At 50.6% G+C, this 18,224-nt stretch overlaps 7 protein-coding genes across 7 annotated transcripts; 3 read left to right on the plus strand and 4 right to left on the minus strand.

The window, feature by feature from the left end:
* Positions 1–923: 923 nt before the first annotated feature.
* On the minus strand, positions 924–1,290 carry ASPVEDRAFT_481929 (uncharacterized protein). The gene has a single exon (XM_040813961.1). It carries the CDS (start codon positions 1,206–1,208, stop codon positions 987–989), a length of 222 nt encoding a protein of 73 aa, XP_040664517.1. The 5' UTR covers positions 1,209–1,290; the 3' UTR covers positions 924–986.
* Positions 1,291–6,117, minus strand: ASPVEDRAFT_481946 (uncharacterized protein). The gene is made up of 2 exons (XM_040813962.1): positions 6,069–6,117; positions 1,291–5,993 (listed from the first exon to the last, which is right to left on the minus strand). The coding sequence occupies exon 2, from the start codon at positions 5,886–5,888 to the stop codon at positions 1,374–1,376; it is 4,515 nt and encodes a 1,504-aa protein (XP_040664518.1). The 5' UTR covers positions 5,889–5,993; positions 6,069–6,117; the 3' UTR covers positions 1,291–1,373.
* On the plus strand, positions 6,014–7,133 carry ASPVEDRAFT_482540 (uncharacterized protein). The gene has a single exon (XM_040813974.1). It carries the CDS (start codon positions 6,354–6,356, stop codon positions 6,948–6,950), a length of 597 nt encoding a protein of 198 aa, XP_040664519.1. The 5' UTR covers positions 6,014–6,353; the 3' UTR covers positions 6,951–7,133.
* Positions 7,134–10,184: 3,051 nt separating this feature from the next.
* On the plus strand, positions 10,185–11,006 carry ASPVEDRAFT_80389 (SAP domain-containing protein; the record flags this gene model as incomplete). Its single annotated transcript, XM_040816855.1, has 1 exon — positions 10,185–11,006. The coding sequence occupies one exon, from the start codon at positions 10,185–10,187 to the stop codon at positions 11,004–11,006; it is 822 nt and encodes a 273-aa protein (XP_040664520.1).
* Positions 11,007–12,796: 1,790 nt separating this feature from the next.
* Positions 12,797–13,217, plus strand: ASPVEDRAFT_482852 (uncharacterized protein). The gene has a single exon (XM_040813980.1). It carries the CDS (start codon positions 12,843–12,845, stop codon positions 13,101–13,103), a length of 261 nt encoding a protein of 86 aa, XP_040664521.1. The 5' UTR covers positions 12,797–12,842; the 3' UTR covers positions 13,104–13,217.
* Positions 13,218–14,057: 840 nt separating this feature from the next.
* On the minus strand, positions 14,058–14,880 carry ASPVEDRAFT_25610 (DUF3455 domain-containing protein; the record flags this gene model as incomplete). The annotated part of the gene is made up of 2 exons (XM_040809798.1): positions 14,058–14,165; positions 14,239–14,880. 2 exons carry the CDS (start codon positions 14,878–14,880, stop codon positions 14,058–14,060), a joined length of 750 nt encoding a protein of 249 aa, XP_040664522.1.
* A 706-nt stretch (positions 14,881–15,586) lies between these two features.
* Positions 15,587–17,959, minus strand: ASPVEDRAFT_50386 (uncharacterized protein; the record flags this gene model as incomplete). Its single annotated transcript, XM_040814301.1, has 6 exons — positions 15,587–16,060; positions 16,171–17,060; positions 17,115–17,512; positions 17,588–17,643; positions 17,714–17,825; positions 17,904–17,959. 6 exons carry the CDS (start codon positions 17,957–17,959, stop codon positions 15,587–15,589), a joined length of 1,986 nt encoding a protein of 661 aa, XP_040664523.1.
* Positions 17,960–18,224: the final 265 nt, after the last annotated feature.

Below are 18,224 nucleotides of genomic sequence, written 5' to 3' on the forward strand. Positions count from 1 at the left end.
TTTCTCGGGATTGATGGACCGGTAAATGAGCTCCTCGTTATAGTTTGTTGAAACACGTCCCGTGTTTGATTGCGCAAGTGTGCAGTGGATAGACCATTGCCCTCTATCTTATCTCAGATGCGAGAGATTTCGCTGTCCAGCCGGCCGTCTCCCCACGCTCCTACTTTGCCATTACAGGTGGTTTTTTTCTGTTCGAGTGACAACCGACTTTGAAGCAAAACATCTTTCACCAATAAAACCACCATTCCCCGTCGTAGGCAATAATATCTTGCTTCTGTTTCTATATCCGCCACATCGATGTATACAATCCTCCCCTATATCCACCAGCTAGAGTACCGCCGCACAAGATTATCATATATCCGTTAGGCTTCGGAAATCAGAGAAAAAGAAGCACGAGATGGGGTAGCAGCCGGTGTTTTGCGAGGTTTCTATGCAGAATGGCGTAGTCTGTGTAGATGTTGACGGTCCAATGTTCGAGAGATGCAGCTAAATATATAATAACTCGCTTCTAGCTTCTCTTTGTACTCGAATCGGAGCTCCGCATCTCCTTTGTTGGCCTTTAGCAGGATTGTCACTCGCGCCCTCTCCCCGTCAACGCCTCTCTTCCATAAGATAACCAATACCAAATGTAGTACGTTCTAATATACGTCGTTAACTTTGAACCATTCAACGAGCAGGCAATCATTCAACCGAGAGCATGTTCCTCCCGAAATATTCAAGTGTCGAGATTGTGCATTTAGGCAACCATATTAGACAATCCCTCTACTGTTCATGGCCATGGTCCGTGACAGGCGGTGGGATATATACAGCCGTGAGAAAACGTGGGAAGCAGCCGCATCAGATATCTAAGTTCTCGTCAACACCATGATGATGTGCATCCCCTATTGTTAACCAGCAAAAGAGGGTAGGTAAGTCATTATGATGAAGGTGATTTCCGTATACTGTCATTCTAACGTGTTGGAGTATTTAAATCAGGGATATTTAATTCAGTAATGTAGACCGTTATCTGGGGCCGTTATATTCCGTATTAATCCTAAGTCATCTGTATCTGATACTTGCCATTGCTGGCTACAGTCTTGGTCTTGTATAGTGGTGGAAAAACAACAAAAAAGAGAGCAAAAGCAAGGGTCCACCCAAAGATCCAGCTTATGGTGGAAAAGAAGTGAAGTACATGGAAATAACAATGGGGGAATCGCGCAAAAGTGCATCAAAACGGGACATATCAAAGCAAAAAAAGAAGATTGAGATCAAGACGACTGGGTCGCCTCTCTCTGTAAAAGAGATCATTAAATAATGTTCGTCGAGTAGTATAGCGTGAATGAGTCGTCAATCATTGGTTTCATCATCATAATAAATCATAATATCGAATCATGTCAAACACTTGCGGTTCGACGCTTCTCGCTTGGTTTCTGCGTATATGCGATCAACAATCGGAAGCCGGTTCCTCGTTGCTGGCACTCGCGGAGGATCTTCTTGTTGGCCCAGAGACTGCGGTCGACGTCTCCATTGGGGAGAACGGGGCTTTCGTAGCAACGGGTGTACCACCAACGGCCGACGCGGGCGACGATTTTCCGGATAGATTCGTCATTTGATGGGGAGGGGGAGGGGTCAGAAAGCAGGTCTCCGAGAGAGAGAACAGTATCGTTAGAGGAAGACTTCTCATGCATGTTTGATCGCTGTCCTTCGGAGGAGCCGGAAGCAGCAGAGAGCGCCGTAGAGGATGTTATAGCAGCCGTCGTCAGGGTGGACGGGTTAGAGCAGGTAGTAGACGAGGAAGAAGCGGACGAGCGAACAATCATCCCCGCGACCGGAATGCGGACCATGCACCGGCGGAGGTTGTCAAATCCATGGCTACCAAGCAGTTTCTGGATGTTATCACTTGCGGGCTTGAGGCTGATGCTAGCGTCGGAGAGGTACATTGTTTCCTTGAGTTTTCGTACGGCTCTGCGTGTGCGGACACCCATGTTTACCATATCGTGGTCGAGGATGCTCATTTCCAGATAGCCACCAGGACGGAGGACGCGTTTACATTCCGAGATGATGTTGTTTTGAGCTGCTTCGGAGCATGCGGCTGGGAATCGCAAAACGGTCGCGGCAAAGAAGCCTTTAGGGAATGGAACTGGGTTCTCGAGACTAGCGTGGTGAATGGTATGGTGGTTTGATGGGGGTTGCCACGCAGCTGGATGAGTGGACGCAGGATGAATCGGTCCCTCATGTAGGCAGTACACGTCTGAATTAGGGTACGTCAACGCGCAATAGAACGACCAGTCATCGTTTCCAAGCCCATCGACTACCAAAATCCTCTTCTGCACCCCTTCTCTAACATGGTTATGCGCCGGACTGAAAAGGACTCTCCCAAAAGACAACCAACGACTGGTCATTAGAGAGCCTGATCGAATATTTGTCTGCGCTGTTGGTCCTTCTCGGTCACGTTCCGCGATGTCAAACAGGATGGTGTTCCGTTGGCGGCAGTTCTCGAAACTTGGAGACGGATCCAAGCTCGGCGAACTGACTATGCTCGGCTGTGGCTCTTCAACAGTGATGACCGGTGGCTGCACGTCCGTATTGTAGTAGGGAGTAGGCACTTCCTCGTGGTCATCACGGAAGCGTGCCATCATATCACTCACCGAAGGCTGCGAGGTCGGGCTAAGGGATGCGTGAAGGGCATTGGCAATTTTAGAACGCCGTAGACGAACTGAATTGACACTTCCTCGGGGAGATGCAGGAGTCAGAGAAACTGTGGGCTGCTCGGGCGATGACGCAGGCACAGCGAGACTACTGTTGAGCCCAGCCTGGAGAGCACGGCTTGCCCTTGCTGCCAGCTCAAATTTCTCGCGAGGCTCTAGTCCACCAGGGAACGGCAAGTTTGGAGTCTCTGGCGAAAGAACATGGTCAATGAATTCGTCATATTCACCCCATATTTCATCCTCCATAAGCTCAGTTTCAGGTCCCGGAACAACAGCAGTAATAGCAGCAAGACTCTCAGACCCGCTGGATGTGGAGAATAATGAATCCTTTCGAGGAGGTGAGAATGACAAGAATTCATTATTGGAGTAAGGTCCCGCAAGGAAGTCGAGGGCGCTACCCTTCATGGGGTCGCTGAACGGCGAAGTTAGGTCAAATCCAGTGTTGCCTGGTTTGCGATGCATATCAAGATGCTGGCCATGAGCATGCCCGCTGGGACCGGGATGCCCGTGCGGTTGGTCAGGGGCTATGGCAGGCAAAGACGAAGGATCCTCGGCCACACTAAATGGTCGTGAAAAGGACTGTACAGCCGGCCTGTGTTGTCGGTCTTTTCGAGATACAACACGAGGGATTCGTCCCACAGAAGCTAGTCGGCTTGGGCGCTCTTCGGGACTTGGCTCCTGTCTGGTATACATGGTTTCCTTGGAAGATCCGACGTTGGGGGAAGCGGACTTTGTCACTGCATATTCACTATGTAGCTTCGGCGGAGACGGGAGAAGAACAGATTCGTGTTGTTTTCTGATCCTCAACCCGTCGGGTACTTCCACTGGCGGCATTTGGTCGGAATCTTCTGTTTCTTCCGTGGGCGGAGAGTCTTCCAGGTTATAAAATATTTCTTCCAACGGGTCGGAATCAGTATCAACCAACGCATAGTGAGCAACTGGGCGGCGGTTTCCATGAGTTGCAACTTGTGCAGGCAGCTTAGAAGGAGGCTTTGGGTCAGGGACAGCAGGAGCCACGTCTTTGTGAAAGAATGGCCATTTCATATTGAGTCCGCGCTTAGATGGTTTTTTCGACTGGGTCTGTGGCGGAGCATGGCTATCGGACTCTTTCTTACGCGATGAGATCTGAGTAGTTTGAATATCTGGTCGAGTCTTGGATTTCTCCGGGCTGGTGAGGGTGGGGGTCTTGCTCTGACCCTTAGACGCGGAGATGGTTGCCGGGCTTGAGAGATCCCTTCGGTGGGATTCCTTGAAAGTGCTTGCTCTTGTTGAAACCTGTGTAGGTTCATAATGATATCCAGCTGGTGGAACCGGCCCGTGACTAGGACCAGGTGCTGACTTTGTACTGAGTTCGCCTGCACTTTGCTCGCTCTGTGTTCTTGATAAAGTAGCACCATCCACACCACCGCCATTAAGATACACTGGTTCCAAACGCGCGAGGAAAAAATCGTCAAGTTCTGTGTCCGCTCGACTTCTGCCACTTCCTTTGCTTGAAGTAGACTTCGTCGTGCTAGTCGATCTTGCTCTAGCGTCAGTCGTGCTGCCAACACTGGACTTGCGGCCGCGCTGTCCATACTTCCCGTAGCCTTCGTGGCCAGTCCCAGCAGCAGGGCCTTTTCGCGCGGGTCGAGCTTCATTTTGGCCAGCGTCCAGCTCAGGCTTCGATTTCCGAGGGAAAAGTCCAAACTTCCGAGATTTTACAGGGCTTGAGTCTGGTGCCGTAGTTTTCCGTGGCTCCTTGGTCAGCGTTTTTGGCGATTTTCGTGCCAATTCAGGCGATGAGGGACTGCGGATTTGAGATGAAGCCGTAGAGTTGAGTGAATCAACAGATGTAGCCGCTGATTGATTCGAAGCCAGGCCTGTGGAGCTCCCCGCAGAAATGCGCCGTCTATGGCCCTTTATTGCGCGAGGGGGTATGTTTGTTTTGACGACGGGAGATGGTTCCAAGTGCAATTGCTCGGTGCCTTCTCTGCTTGGTCTAACAGGAATCTTACCCGATGGTTTAGGGATGGTCCGTTTCCCAAGGATATCACTTAGCTCGGGAAGCTGACTATTCTCTGTCTTCTCAGGTGGTTGGTGGGATTCCGTATTATCCTTGATCTGCCTTGGGATACTAGATTTTGTTGACGTCCTTCTGGGCAGTAGACTGGGTGCCGGAGGCGGAGACCTCGTGGCTTCAAAGGCTTCCGCAGAATCCTCTCGGTTATTAGTCAGGAGCGACGTAGCTGATCCGTATCCTGGGGCTAAATTAGGCGATCTCGTCTTCCCAGATGCCGGGCTACTCGGTAGGCCGGGCTTTTGCCCTTGAGGTGAAAACACTGGAAGCCTAGTATGTGAGGGGCTAGGCTGTCTTAATCGAGGACCAACCTTCATAGGCTGAGTAATACCCGGTGAACATGACGACAAAGAAGCTGGTGTGGACGCGGACGTTCTACTCCAAATACCAGGTGACCCAGAGTATCGTGTAGACGGCGTGCTGGCAGAGGGAAACATTGGCGTGAATGGTGGTAGATTCTGAGTGTTAACAGTAGTCCGAAGACTTGCGAGCTCCTTTGGGCCATGGTGGGCCTGTTGTTCGGTGACGGGTGCTGTAGGCTGGTCCGGGGCAACTATTGGCGACGGGGTTTGCCTTGCCAATTCTGTCTGACTTGAAGATTGCGAAGACCCTAGTTGGGGCTGATCGAGAGCGGTACTGTTTGGAATGATCACGTTCAACCCACTTGGTCTTGTCGACTCAGCTTGCAGTTTGTTATTGGCGCTATGCTGACCTATTGTAGGCGCCTTCCTCCGCAGTACCTTCCGTGGACGAGATTGGACTGGCGGTGGGTTGTTGATAGGGGTCTGGGGCCCAGCTGGAGTATGCAGGGCTCGCGGTACGTGTCGGTTTAATGTACTGTTCTGAAGATCTGCTGGATGAGTAGGCACTCGAGGGGGCATATACGGGCGAGAATCAGGAGTGAGGATAGGATTTGATTGCGCGACGATTGGACGGTTCTCCTCTGCTTCAGACATCGAGGCCGCCCTGGTTCTGGTTTTCGTTGACGGTGTCATCAATCGCGGAATCTGTGGTCTTGAATACTGCGCAGTGGCCGACCCATAAGAGCTGGGCTGGGTGGCGATCGTTGGCGTCGAGGCGTTTCGCGCTTGATGCCCGAATTCCCTCAACCGGGGTATTCGGCCACCATCGGATCTGTACGACATAGTGTGACCTTGACTTCAGTTTCCAGCTCTAATCTCGAAGTAAAAGTTAGAACGTGGCGTGGGGCGATGAGAACTTGAAATCATTCCGGCGTCGAAGTTGGTGTGCTATAAATTTACTGTAAACAATTATCTGTGAGTATACGGGCTAAAAGCGGGAGATAAAAGAAGCGATACACTTACATGCTGGGATCATGGTATGCGATCCGTATATCTGCGACTAGACGACCCAAGGAGCTGGCTCGCGCGAGCGATAGTATATCTAAGGGAGAGAAAAAAAGGGCGCCGAAATCGCAGCCGGGGCGGGGGTGCAGTTGAAGTAGGTAGAAAAGAAACCAGCAAGTTTTCTAAGCCAAATAAAAATGACGTCGCAAAAAGTGAGGCAGCTAGTTAAAGATACAAAGCTGCAGCTTCATCAGAAAGCGGGTGAAAAAAAAAAAAAAAGAGCAATAGGCGGCAAGAATATACATGCCCAAACGGCACAGTGCTAGGTATGCAGATGCTCCGCCACAGGCAGGTCCGATGTGGCTAAGAAGGCAAAATAGATCCGAGCTGGGTCTGCACGACCACGTCAGAGGTCGCATGTACTTCAAAATGGAGGCTAGGTTCGAAAAGGAATGGTATACTAAAACTTCCAGCTGCGGGTGTAACAAAAAGAAAATAATGAAAGTAGCGGTCGAGAAACGAGAGCGTGAAAGAAATGGGATTGTAGCGCTCTTGACTCAGGATAGATCTGGCTTCTGGACCTTTTTCTACAAGAGAACGTGCCTCGCGCTAATTCCAACCCTGCTGGGGCTGCTGGCCCTAGTGGGAGAATCAGATCCCCATTCGCAGGCTAACGATCCATCGAGAGACGACGATGAGGGATCCTGGCGCGATGTGAGAGATCGACACCGGTCTCGGATTCGACGTTGGTGTGACGGCGATGATCATTGGCGCAAGATGTGCACAATTTTTTCTTCACATTATCAAACTGCCTCAAGCGTGGTTCTCGAGGGGAAGAGGGTCAACACAGTCAAACGCTGTTGGGTGCACGGGTACGGAGAGCGACAAAACTGTGGGTAAACGGGAGAGAACCATATTGACCCACCTCTTCCTTCTTTTATTTTGCATACAATGACTGGCGCGAGCCCAGAGGATGCGGCATCCCCGGCTTCGGAGCCTGTTGAATCGTGCTAGATGACAGGATAAAGCCAGGCCAGTGGCGAGAGATAGCGCAACGACGGCCTTGACAGGAATGGCCATAGAGAAAAAGAGGAATACTCCCAGAATCTGGACCCGCCGATTAGTTGAGACCGTAGCGTTGCGAGTTTGATGGGCGCAGGCGCTCTGCAGTAGTCCAGAGCTCTACTTGGTCTGTGTTTCTGGAGTAATGTGGTCTGATTTGACGAGGTAGGGGACATCTTCCCTCAGTTGTTGGAAAATCTCTGGAGACACAGTCAGCCGCGGGTCAGGTGGTGGTCACTGACCAGAGTCGATCACCACCGGAGAGACCGACGACAACTTGATTCGTATCTCAACCCCTCAGGCGCTACGAGAAGTGACGGAGCACTCGTGTCCTCTTGAAACTGACTACTCAGGGTGCATCAAGGCGATCTCCAGAGCAGTGCGCGTTTTTTCAGTTCGCTTGTCTTGGGGTCCTAAAAAAAGAAAACTTACATCTCCCCACTGCTCGGGACGCATACGAGCAAGGCGCACTAAGTCTTACAAGGCGCCCCAGTTCCAACGCCGACAGTATCTCAGCTAAGCAGCACTCTCAACGTTTTGTACTGGGGTTCCCAGGGACTTTCTTGCTAACAGTCAACTTCCCTTGTCCAGAGGTTGCCCCTGATGAGAAGACAAAGCGGATGCAGTTGGAAGGTTCGCTCCGAACCCCTCGTTACATAACCAGCACCAAGAAACCGCTCTACAGGGACCGGATTGGACAATAACGGTCGCACCGTCACATATAACGTTGATGCTGGGAACATCCCACTAGCCAGTAATGGTCTTGAATGGGTATCCTGGACTAAACGCTGAGACCTCCGCTCAAAGTTACGTTGGAACGGGCCGTGAACCAGAGAAAGTCGCGGTTTGGAACAGAACGGCTGGCAGTTGAGTCTGGGGCGATGCTGGTCATTCTGTGGTCGCTGCGCGATGGCCGGGGTCGCTGAGCCGTGGGTCCAGGGCTCCAGATCCGCCGCTAAACTTTTCGCTGAGCCCTGGGCGGTTCACGGCCGACTCGGACTGGTCGGCCAACAGGCGCGGAGCAATGGGACCCGAGTTTTAGTCTGATGGACAAATGGCAGCCTTGCGAACGGATTCGTCAGAGGGAGGAAAGGCCATGGCGATGTTGGAGGGTCCCAAGTGGAGATGGCGGTAAATCAAACCGTTCAACGGGGAATTGACAAGGATGTCAATTTCAGCCACCAAAGCCAATCAGTAGTTTTAAATCCCAATCGGAGAATTGGACAAGGAGAACGTGCGAGTTAAAGTTTGTGTAAATTTCCTCCTTCGCTCTCTGCAATTGAGAGAGCATGCAAAGCATCAAGCACTGTGTCCCAGTCGCCAGTCGCCAGTCGTCAGTGAAGCTGCAGCCAGAGCGTCGATCGGGTCTCCTGCAGGAACCGCTTGCCGCGCCGCAGTTCAGCTGTGCGTGTCGCCCCGTGACTCATTAATCAAGAAATGACGACAGAGAGTGGACGACACGGGATACACCGATTGCAGGTCGATCATTGGAGGCGGAGCTGAATACCTGTAGATGGCCATGACGTCCAACTCCAAATCAATTATCGCTCTCTCAAACCGTTCCCAACGCTCATGGGAGCCTGGGTATCCAAGACCGGGTTACCAATGCCGCTCCGCTCTGGCCGACTGAAGTTCTACTTTATTAGATATACACCGTTCTCAGTACTACATATTTAGATGTGGTAACATAGTAGATTTACACAAACATTGTCGCTATGCAGAGGAGCCAATTATTCTCTGTGTCGCAGTCTTACCACTCACCCCTTGTAGTGCTAAATCATCCCAGTACATATTGTACCATAGGATTTAGACTGGATGCCTACGCTTCTGTTCAGACCCTACCCTTTCCCATCATTATCTCCCCCACAAGAGTCCTCGTATCCAATTGTCATCCCATTCGGGGTTTGCTCCCTTCACAGTCAAAGCAATTAAACTTCGCACTATCCAGTCTTTCTGGTCACTTCATGGCGAGAAATATCAGATATTATTCACTAAGTGATAGACCGACATACCCCCGAGAGTAACCGTCGACCTTGGCTTGGTTACTCTACTGATGGGTGGCCATGTTAAGAGCTTATCTCGTCCGGGGCACTCTTTCTCGAATATTGCTGCCAGATAGACTGAGGAAACAGAATCAGTACGTAGGCTTCTCTATCTAACAAAACGGATTCTTTTCCGAAACCACATCGACTCCAGCCTTGAGTGTCAGTAAACTTCGCTGTATACTTCCAAATCCATTAAAACCCACTAAACCCAAACAGTCAAGTGCCAAGAGTAGAGTCAGAGAACTAGTGTCACATGATGAAAACACGGCTGAGCCACCCAGCCAGATCTGTGGCAGTGCCCGTCCAGTGACGCAGGGCAAGGTCGCCACAACCATAGAACGTCTGCCACATCAGTCGAGCTTCCCGCCTTTCAGCTGTCATGCCCTCGGGAGCTCCGACCTGGATAAGCTCAGATCGTCGCTTTTTGTAATTGTCCGAGGCGCTTGAGGCTTAAGCTGTCTCGCGGTCGCCGATTCCGAGATCAAGATCCCTGCGTGGATGCTGTTGACGTGTTTCCACTCGAGTCAGGGTGAAGAATTAGGCGCGAGACTGTTGACTCGGAGGGTCCGAGGCGAGGTATACAGTACGTTGTACTAGTTTTGGGAGCCACGTTGACTAGAGAGGTTTTTGTCACCTGCACTGCCTAATGGAAATACCATAGTTTGTAGCTCAGCTATATTTGCAGCCTCAGGCTGGAGTTGTCCTTGATCGCCGAAGAAAGGAAATTGAATCACGTGATGCACGTGACTCGAGCTCCTGGAGACCCGCGTTCAACGCGTCCAGACCGGACGGTTGGATGAAAGGGTTCTTTGTGAGCATCTCTTTCATGAACACCTCCCTCCATCACCAAACCGCTCACTCAATAATGCTCAGATCTATTTAAAGCATCTTATACACATATATTCCCCTGCGCCAGGTCAACACCTACTTTTCCTTACCCAAACTCGAAAACCCTTTCGTCCCAGCGACAAAGCATTTCAACCCTTAGAACACCGACCTCCCTCCATTGATACCTCCTTTCCTCACAATGGCTACCGATTACTCTAAGAAAACCAACGCCGAGCTTGTCGAGATCCTCAAGTCTCGAGGCCTCCCTCACGGCGGGAAGAAGGCCGACATGGTTGCGCGCCTCCAGGAAAACGACAACGCGAGCGCCGCTGCGCCTGCCCAGACCGAGAATGCCGAGGATGTAATCGACTGGGAGGATGATGAGGCTCCTGCTTCTGGTGCTGCCACAGCCGCGAAACCCGCTGAGGCTGCGGCCCCTGCTCCTGCTGAGAACGCAGCACCCCAGGCTGAAGGAACGAAGACAGAGGATGCAGCCCAGAGCGCGGAAGCAACCCAAGAAGGCGGCGCAGAGTCTGCAGCTGCAGGAACAGCAGAGGGGCAGGAAGCTCAGCAACCCGCGGAAGAGAAGCCCGTGCCTAACTTCTCAATCGGTCTTTCTGTGACAGACCTTGAGGAGGAATTGAAGAAGCGTAAAGCTCGCGCGGAGAAGTTTGGTATCACGGAAGAGTCTCAGGCTGCGATTGACAGTGCGGAGAAGAAACTTGAGCGGGCTAAGCGGTTCGGAACTGCTGGTGAAGAAGACGCCAGTGTTGAAAGTGTTAGCCGACTTGACCAGGCCCTGCCAGAGCGATCACGGAAGCGAGGCCACGGTGACAACGAGCAAGGTGGTCGTGGAGGTAAGAGACGGAACTTCCAAGGGCGGAACAACCAGCGCAACCGTGGGCGTGGCAACCGGAACCAGGGCCAGAAGAGTAGTACGAATAACGCGGCGAATGGCTTGAGCGAAAAGGACAAGGCGGCCTTGGAGGCTCGGAAGAAGCGCTTCGCAGCCGGCGCGTGAGCGCGTCGAGTCTATCAATGATGGATGCATTCATTTCGGCTAAATTTCCTATATCTATTGTCTTATTTATTACTTTCTATGTTGTGAATCTGATTTGGCGTTATGGAACAAATTCTGATATCCATTTTGTGTTGTGCATTGGGCTTTGAGGTCGCTTCGGGTGTGTTTTATGTCGTGGGTGTATCGTAATGCTCGTAGCTTGATAGTCGATTTTCAGAGAATCGTGTCACTTAATCTGCAGGTCAGAATTGATGATGTCAAGGTCCCCTCTACTGGAAGTATAATTGAGCAGATGCCACTGGAGCGCCTGCGTTTAGGATATACGAAGTCAGGTAGTGAGTAGGACGCTCTCTGTCCCACTGCCATATCTGTCGTCCCACCAAAGACCCGTATTAAAAGATAGTCTTCATGACCCAAAGTCCCAACTCATGTATTCGATTAATGTCACCTACATAGTTCTATAGCGCACCTGCGACTGTCTAACATCCTATTGATTCAACTAGCCTCTCTCTTTTCCAAAAAAAAAAAAAAAAAAAAAAAAAAAAAAAAAAAAAAAAAAAACGTGATCCTCAATAAGAAAAAGTTTACCTGGCTAAGGCTCTCTTTTTGGGTGACATCTGTTCGTACATCGAGAATCCTCAATCATCCGTGATGCCTTCATCCTTCATCAGATAGGAAAATCGATATGTGAACCCGACAGTCGACACCCCGTACATCAGCTCTCGCAATGTCAATGGTACAATCTTGGGGCTCGCAGGATACTCTGGATTAGATATCTACAGTATATAGCAGCAAATTTTAATTAAGGGTCTGTATTGCTCTCGCCCTTTGCTACCAAGTTAGGCCCCACTAGGGAAGTTTACTTCTCCCATGGAAGAGATAATTCAAGTCTTTGATTCTTGCCACCAGCTATTCTAAAAAGCCTACGGGTAACTCACCATAACCAGATCAGTCAGCCCGCTGGCCAAATCTAAACTGGGAAAGCCTGCAGCCTGCCCCGATTCTTTCCTCAGTAGCATAGCGCTACCGGTCTGTTTGCAGCTACCTCGCATGTAACACAACGCGAGGTTTAAGACTCCCGGTAAATATTTGGATCACTCAGGGTACCCAAGTTATTGCACACCTCCGTAGTCAAATTATCCTCTTTCTTACTCCTAAACATTCTCCCCACCGCTCTACCCTAGTTGAAAGTACTGTTAAGGAGCGAGGGCGTCCATGAAGTTCTACCTGTTTACTAAAACCCTTCAACAACAGCCATCCGCTGCGACGCAAGCATTCATTGGCGAAGGCCTTTAATCGCCATGTTTCATGAAATAGCCGCCTATTAAGTCTTTCATTTCTATCCCTCGTCGATACTCAACACAAATAGCTATCCTCTGCCTTATCAGCCAGCAACGAGCCCCTCAAAGGACAGCATGGCGAGCCCGAAGAAGAGCCTAGCCGACAACCTAGAAGATAGCCCAGCCAAAGAGCCCTTGTCACTGTAGCGAGGAATGGCTCTGGTGTCCTATATTAGGGACATGGTCTGATACAAACTAGATGCAGACGGTGCACCTCTTCCTTGATATGCACGACCAGGTCACGATAGACGCGATCTTTGGCGGGAAAAACGACCCGAAGATTTATTCTCTATCCGTAACAGCCTTCTAGTGGCACAGCCAGTTGAGAAGTGGTTCGGCTCAAGCAAACTTGTCATCGTCCCAGATTTGCCAGAAAGGCCTGCCATGGTTGATCTTCTTACCTGGATACGACTGGAGACTAGAGAATACCGCTTGAAAGCCATTGACTTGACATGGGGAAAATTGGACAAAATAATATTATCAGATATCAGAAAACATGGAGAGAAGTCTATGGAAAGCGGCTGGAGTTCCACACGAGCTTCAGGACGGCAGCAAGATACCTTTACTTCCACTATTGCGTGCAAGTTCTACGCCGGGCTGCTATCTCCCTAAGAGTATGCTTCTCAGCCTAGTAGAGGCCCTAGGCCACTATTATAACGACCTGCTAGAGGGGGCTAATCAGAACACTGCCTGTGGCGATGAAAACCTTCTTTTGAAGGTTGGTTCTTCACAAATCAAAAAAACGGCCAGCACTTAAACGTTGGATGGGAAAGAGATAGGGATGATGATGAAAGCGAAAACGAAGACAATGAAACGGATGGGGGGTCTGGGCTAGGGGGTGAACCCTCATAGACCTGGTTTCTTCTCGATGATCCTGTAGAGCAAGGTTTGGGGAAGGGAAAGGATCAATAGCGAGGCCTAACTTAATTGGTCTTGACAGAGCCCATGTGTAAGTTCAATGTGTCGCAATGGGCAGCAATCATGTTATTTCACATTAGAGTCCAAAGAAATAAATGGTGTGCAGGCGGCGCAAGAGGACGATGAAACTCGGGTGGAAGATATCTGGTCGTGACGGACAAGAAGGGAGGCCGTGATGGAGGACAGGCATTGCGTACCAAGTAGGTATACAGGAAGGAACGAGAAGAACAGAAGGAGCGGCCAGTCGAGGTAGTAGCTTGGAGGAACTAACAGGTCGGGACGAGAAAGGGCGAACCAATCGGCTCCATCTCTCTTGCCCTATATCTAACTTAAGTGCCTGAAGGTAGTTACAATAATACCTAAATTGGAAAGTACGATCACCTAAGTAGCGAGGTAAAACAGGGAAGGGGCGACTTAGCATACACTCACCACTATATCCCATGGCACTTGCCGTATATATCATGAAGGAATATAGTCGCAATAACCTGGTTAGGAAAGTGCGATCTACCTAGTACGGTAAATGGGTTTGGAGCACGGGTTATCGACCAAAGTCCGAGGTTAACGACAGGTAAGTAGGTACGTTTCAGAATCGAATTTTAAACTAAATGTGGTGATTTATGGGCACGGTTCATTGTCTTCCCAAGGTTAATGCTACACCAACAAGACTCATCCATCCACCCGGTACCGTAGGATGCAGTATGCGCCGGAAATAAAAAGTAAGTACAAAAAATACCAACTCCAACAAGGTAAATGCAAAATATACCACCGGCCTCCGAGTATCTTACGCTCTCAATCAACCATAGAACCAATATTCGGCGGCGTATTCCATGGTAAACTCTCCAGAGATGCCCTCGCAAGTAGCAGGTGGCGAGCCGCCGGCTGTATGTAGACGGTAGACCTCCTAGAAACAAATATTAGCATACAGTGTAAACGCATAGAATAATATATAGTCAGTAAGTAAAGATGGTACTCACACTCAAGCCCCCGTCAACGTGCTTCAGCTTCAACCACGCCACATCCTCATTAACTCCGTTTCCGGGCCTCTCAGGCGCGGGCATCTCAGCTTCCTTCTGGCAAGACAGCCAATCATTCGATGAATGTTGCGACCGGAGGTCAAAAAATGGTACCCCGTCTGCAGTGAAATAGTGCTTCCCAATTTCCATATCTTGACCCCGGGTGCGGCTTAGCATGTCAGCGAGGAAATCCACGGTGCCCATTGCGATGGGTTTGAGAACGTCAGGGATGATATGTATGGGAAATTGCTTTCCGGAGTCGCTGTCCAAGTGTAGAGCGGCGATACAGGATGCGTCGAAGAGGTTTGCGGTTGCGCCAATGGCTTTGGGTTTCGCGGTGTTGTTGTTGGCGGGGCAGGTGTAGTTCTGGGTTCCGCGGCCGACGGTCACGAACTTGAGCTCTAGGCCTTTGGATGGTGCTGGCAAGGTCGATTCGGGGAAATAAACCGAATCTCCGAGTGGGCAGTTGATTAGCTGGAGGTCATCAGGAGCATTTTCGAGTAGAGATGAATAGAGCGATGCGTCAGCAGGGAGGTTGGATGGCAGAGCGCCGGCAGCGGTGATCGAGAGGAGGAGCGAAAAAAAGGAAGTTGTCCACAACATGGTGACTTGACGAGCGTAAAGTTCTTTAGGTGGATCACAAGAAGATGGTGCTTTTTAAAGTCGTATGTAGATTTGTGTTGTTCAAATCCATCAGGGAAAGAATAGACTCTGGCCTCTTATATAGACCACCCCCAACGATGAATACATGTATTCCCCGAGGTTCAAAACCAATCTGGTGAAGGGCTCCTCTGCATCCCAACTCAGCCCAACGTCAAATCTTGCACACCTAAATTCATCTGCACTGTAATTTAGGCGGCGCTTATCCAAACCTTGTTGGTTTGGTCTGGGTCGTACGCAGAGACACCACCAAACACGGCAGTGCTGCGGGTTTGTGTAGAACACGCCTTTCCCCATGCAGTTAAACAAGTGAGGAACAGACAATTCTAGGCGGTTTCCATTCATTCTGGTTGTTAATCGTAAGGGTGTGAATTCTCCAGAGTCTATTTTCGGGAGCGAGGCAGACCCAACAACGTGTGAACTAGCCGCCGAGTTCGCGCCAGCGGTCCCGACAACGATGAATTATCCAACACCGGAGTTGATCTTGGGCTGCGCCTTGCCACGTTGTTGGAAGTGGCTTGTTCATAGCTTCCTTTCATCTCTGTTCTTTCAACAATTGATCCCGTTGGAGACGTTGACCCCGACCTCCGACAAAATACACTGTGCAAATGATTGGCGACCAGCCATCCGTCTTTGAGTAACTGAGCCACTAGATCAAGGCATCGCCTTCCCACCAATCTTCAATTGCCCGGCCATAACTCTCGGGTTCTAAAAACATGTGGTCCGTTATTCCCTCCAGTGTGGGGTCTCCAATCATACCGAACGGGTCGAGATCTATCGAAGGTACAGCCGCTGCCGGCGCTTCGGCCTGGACAGCTGGTGGTGTTGTAACAGTCTCTGGAGGGTGCGTGTAGATCTCTTTGGCAACCGTTTTGTGCCCAGTGATCCCCGCCGATCCTACCAAAGGGAAATTTGGGTCTGGGGTCATCCGAGCTGTCAGTCGCCCCGAGGAATCTGAGAGTGTCGATCCGAGCAGTTGGCTCGGTAGAGGATATCGGCTTGCACGGTCGTAGACTAAAAGTTCCCATAGAAGCTGGGCGTTAGTGGTCCATGCTTGCCGAGAGTGGGATGCTTGAGGGTCCCCTGCGGAGACGTTCTCTCGTAGTCGAGTAAGTCGGTCAATCTATAATTTAGTTGTTAGCCTAGTCTGCCTTCCATCCCCGTAAGGGCGCTTAACAAGGTCAATCAATCAATAGGATCGATTAACAGTGCTGTTGGATTGCATAGCCCTACCATGTTTTGGACGTGTGGCCACCGCTGTGCCAACGGATGAAGAAATCGGACGCACTTGGTAAACCCCCTTCGCGCTTTCTCTCGAAAGCTCGGGTCCTCGACGAAACTATGCTGGAGGTGGATCGTAGCCACGATAAGCACACAGTGAGCAAGCGTTGGGTCGCAGACCTCGAAACCTTTGTGCTCAATCAGATCAATCAAATGCAGGATCCACGCGGCATTGTTGGTAATGGTCTCAAATGACTGTCGGATAAAGGACTGCGGCATGGTATGTCGGAAGCTGCGCAGCCTCCTTGATAACAGAAATGGGTGGTTCAGAAGGCACGGGATAGCTAGGTAGAGGAACTGTGTGAACAGCCACGGGCCCCAATAGTCGCGACGCTGATTCAACTCGTGTAGGCGGTGCTCGTGGAACCTGTTGGCGTCGTAACGATACTTCAGAGGTACCTGGCTATCGAATTCCATGTGGCGGTACGTGACGATGGAATAGTCGGAGCGTGGTGACCACGGCGCGGGTGCATCAGGTTCGACTCGACTCGCAGCGTACGCCATGGCCATGGACCAAACCTCGCCCACTTGAATCGCATAGGAGACCAGGTCAAGATCTTCTTTCGAAGAACTAAGTGGCGCTGTTTCTGGCATGGAACCTAAGTCATAGGTAGGTGAAAACCCCGATCCTGTATCAAAGGGGGTCCGCACACCCGCAATAAGTCGAGCCAATTGCACCCCATCCCCTTGAAGGTTTTGAAGGAGATAGATACTCCAAAGGCATCGCCGTTTCTCATCCGGGTCAGAAGACAACGCGCCCAGAGTCTCTCCGGCCGTATTGGCAGTCTGAGCCAAATACGTCGCCATGTTCAAATGCAACCCAGCTTGAACGGTATTGCCCGCTTCAAATCGTCAATGACAACTATATATCAAGAATACAAGCTAGGGATCGGTACCGGTGAAATCAAACAATGCCAAAAGACAGAGCGTCTGCAAGGTCGAAAGCTCCAAAGGCCCCCGGCCAACACGCTCCATCACAAGAGTTCGCGCTCTGCGCGCACAGTCCGCGATATAAGGGCGCAGATCACTGCCATCAGGGCTACGCCCAAACCGCAGACCAACAGCATGGATTGCCAGGATCAGTTCGGGGTCGCGGCCCGCTAGCGTTTCAACGAACCCATCCGGATGGAAGAGCGGGAGCGGCTGGTAGTTGCAGCAGGTTAGAAAGAGATGTGCAACGGTTGAGAGATCATTCTGCTGCAAATTTGGCTGCTCATACCCGTGCTCGCTCTGTTGCTGCACGAGGGCCGGACGTGAAACTGAAACTGAAACCTCCGGAGTTGAGTTCGGTCGACTATGGTTCTCAGAGTTAAAATTGATCCAAGACAAGCTTATCTCAACGACATCTCTACTCTAAGGGATCGAATACCTGAGGCTTCGAGTCAGCTCCTCCAGCTTGTCCTCGACACTTGATAACCGTTTCGCCTAGAGCAGGGATGAATTAGCCCAACTAGTCACTTTCCGATGATGGGAAGAAAAAAAGATCTCCACGCACAATATCCACTGCCGGCATTTCACCCTCGCCTGGGGCATATATGCATTGCTGACCCAGTCGTTCGCAAAAGGAGCATACTGGTTTCTCTCCAGGACAGCGCGACTTTTTGCGTCTAGTTCTATCAGCCTTATGATCGACGCGATAAAGGAAGAGGATCCAGAGTAAAAACAGTCAAGGAATCACTACTAACCGACATGGCTCACAAGCCTGTCGAACACGCTTCGCTGGGCGCTGATCGTCGGACATAGTCGGCTTCGAAAAGCGACAAGTGCTGTTATGAAGGCATTTTCATCTGGTTGATGTTGAGAGTATGTGGTTTTAGCCAAGGGGGAGAGACAAAATAAAGACGTCGGCTTTTTGCGGGGCGGGAAGAAGGCGGGACGGGAAAGATCCATAGCGACTATTCTCTCTCTCTCGTCTTCCACAACAAACCCATCCTGCTCTGCATCCAGCACTCATCCAGGCAGGTGTGCGTTTTAGCTTCAATTATGCACTCGTCACCTGCCTTCTT

Source organism: Aspergillus versicolor (genome assembly GCF_001890125.1).
Source record: "Aspergillus versicolor CBS 583.65 unplaced genomic scaffold ASPVEscaffold_2, whole genome shotgun sequence".
Lineage (NCBI taxonomy): Eukaryota > Fungi > Ascomycota > Eurotiomycetes > Eurotiales > Aspergillaceae > Aspergillus > Aspergillus versicolor.

Bases quoted from the DNA above. Each gene is read 5' to 3' on its own strand.
- ASPVEDRAFT_481929 (XM_040813961.1), bottom strand. From the start codon at position 1,208: ATGCACTTTTGCGCGATTCCCCCATTGTTATTTCCATGTACTTCACTT.
- ASPVEDRAFT_481946 (XM_040813962.1), bottom strand. From the start codon at position 5,888: ATGTCGTACAGATCCGATGGTGGCCGAATACCCCGGTTGAGGGAATTC.
- ASPVEDRAFT_482540 (XM_040813974.1), top strand. From the start codon at position 6,354: ATGCCCAAACGGCACAGTGCTAGGTATGCAGATGCTCCGCCACAGGCA.
- ASPVEDRAFT_482852 (XM_040813980.1), top strand. From the start codon at position 12,843: ATGGAGAGAAGTCTATGGAAAGCGGCTGGAGTTCCACACGAGCTTCAG.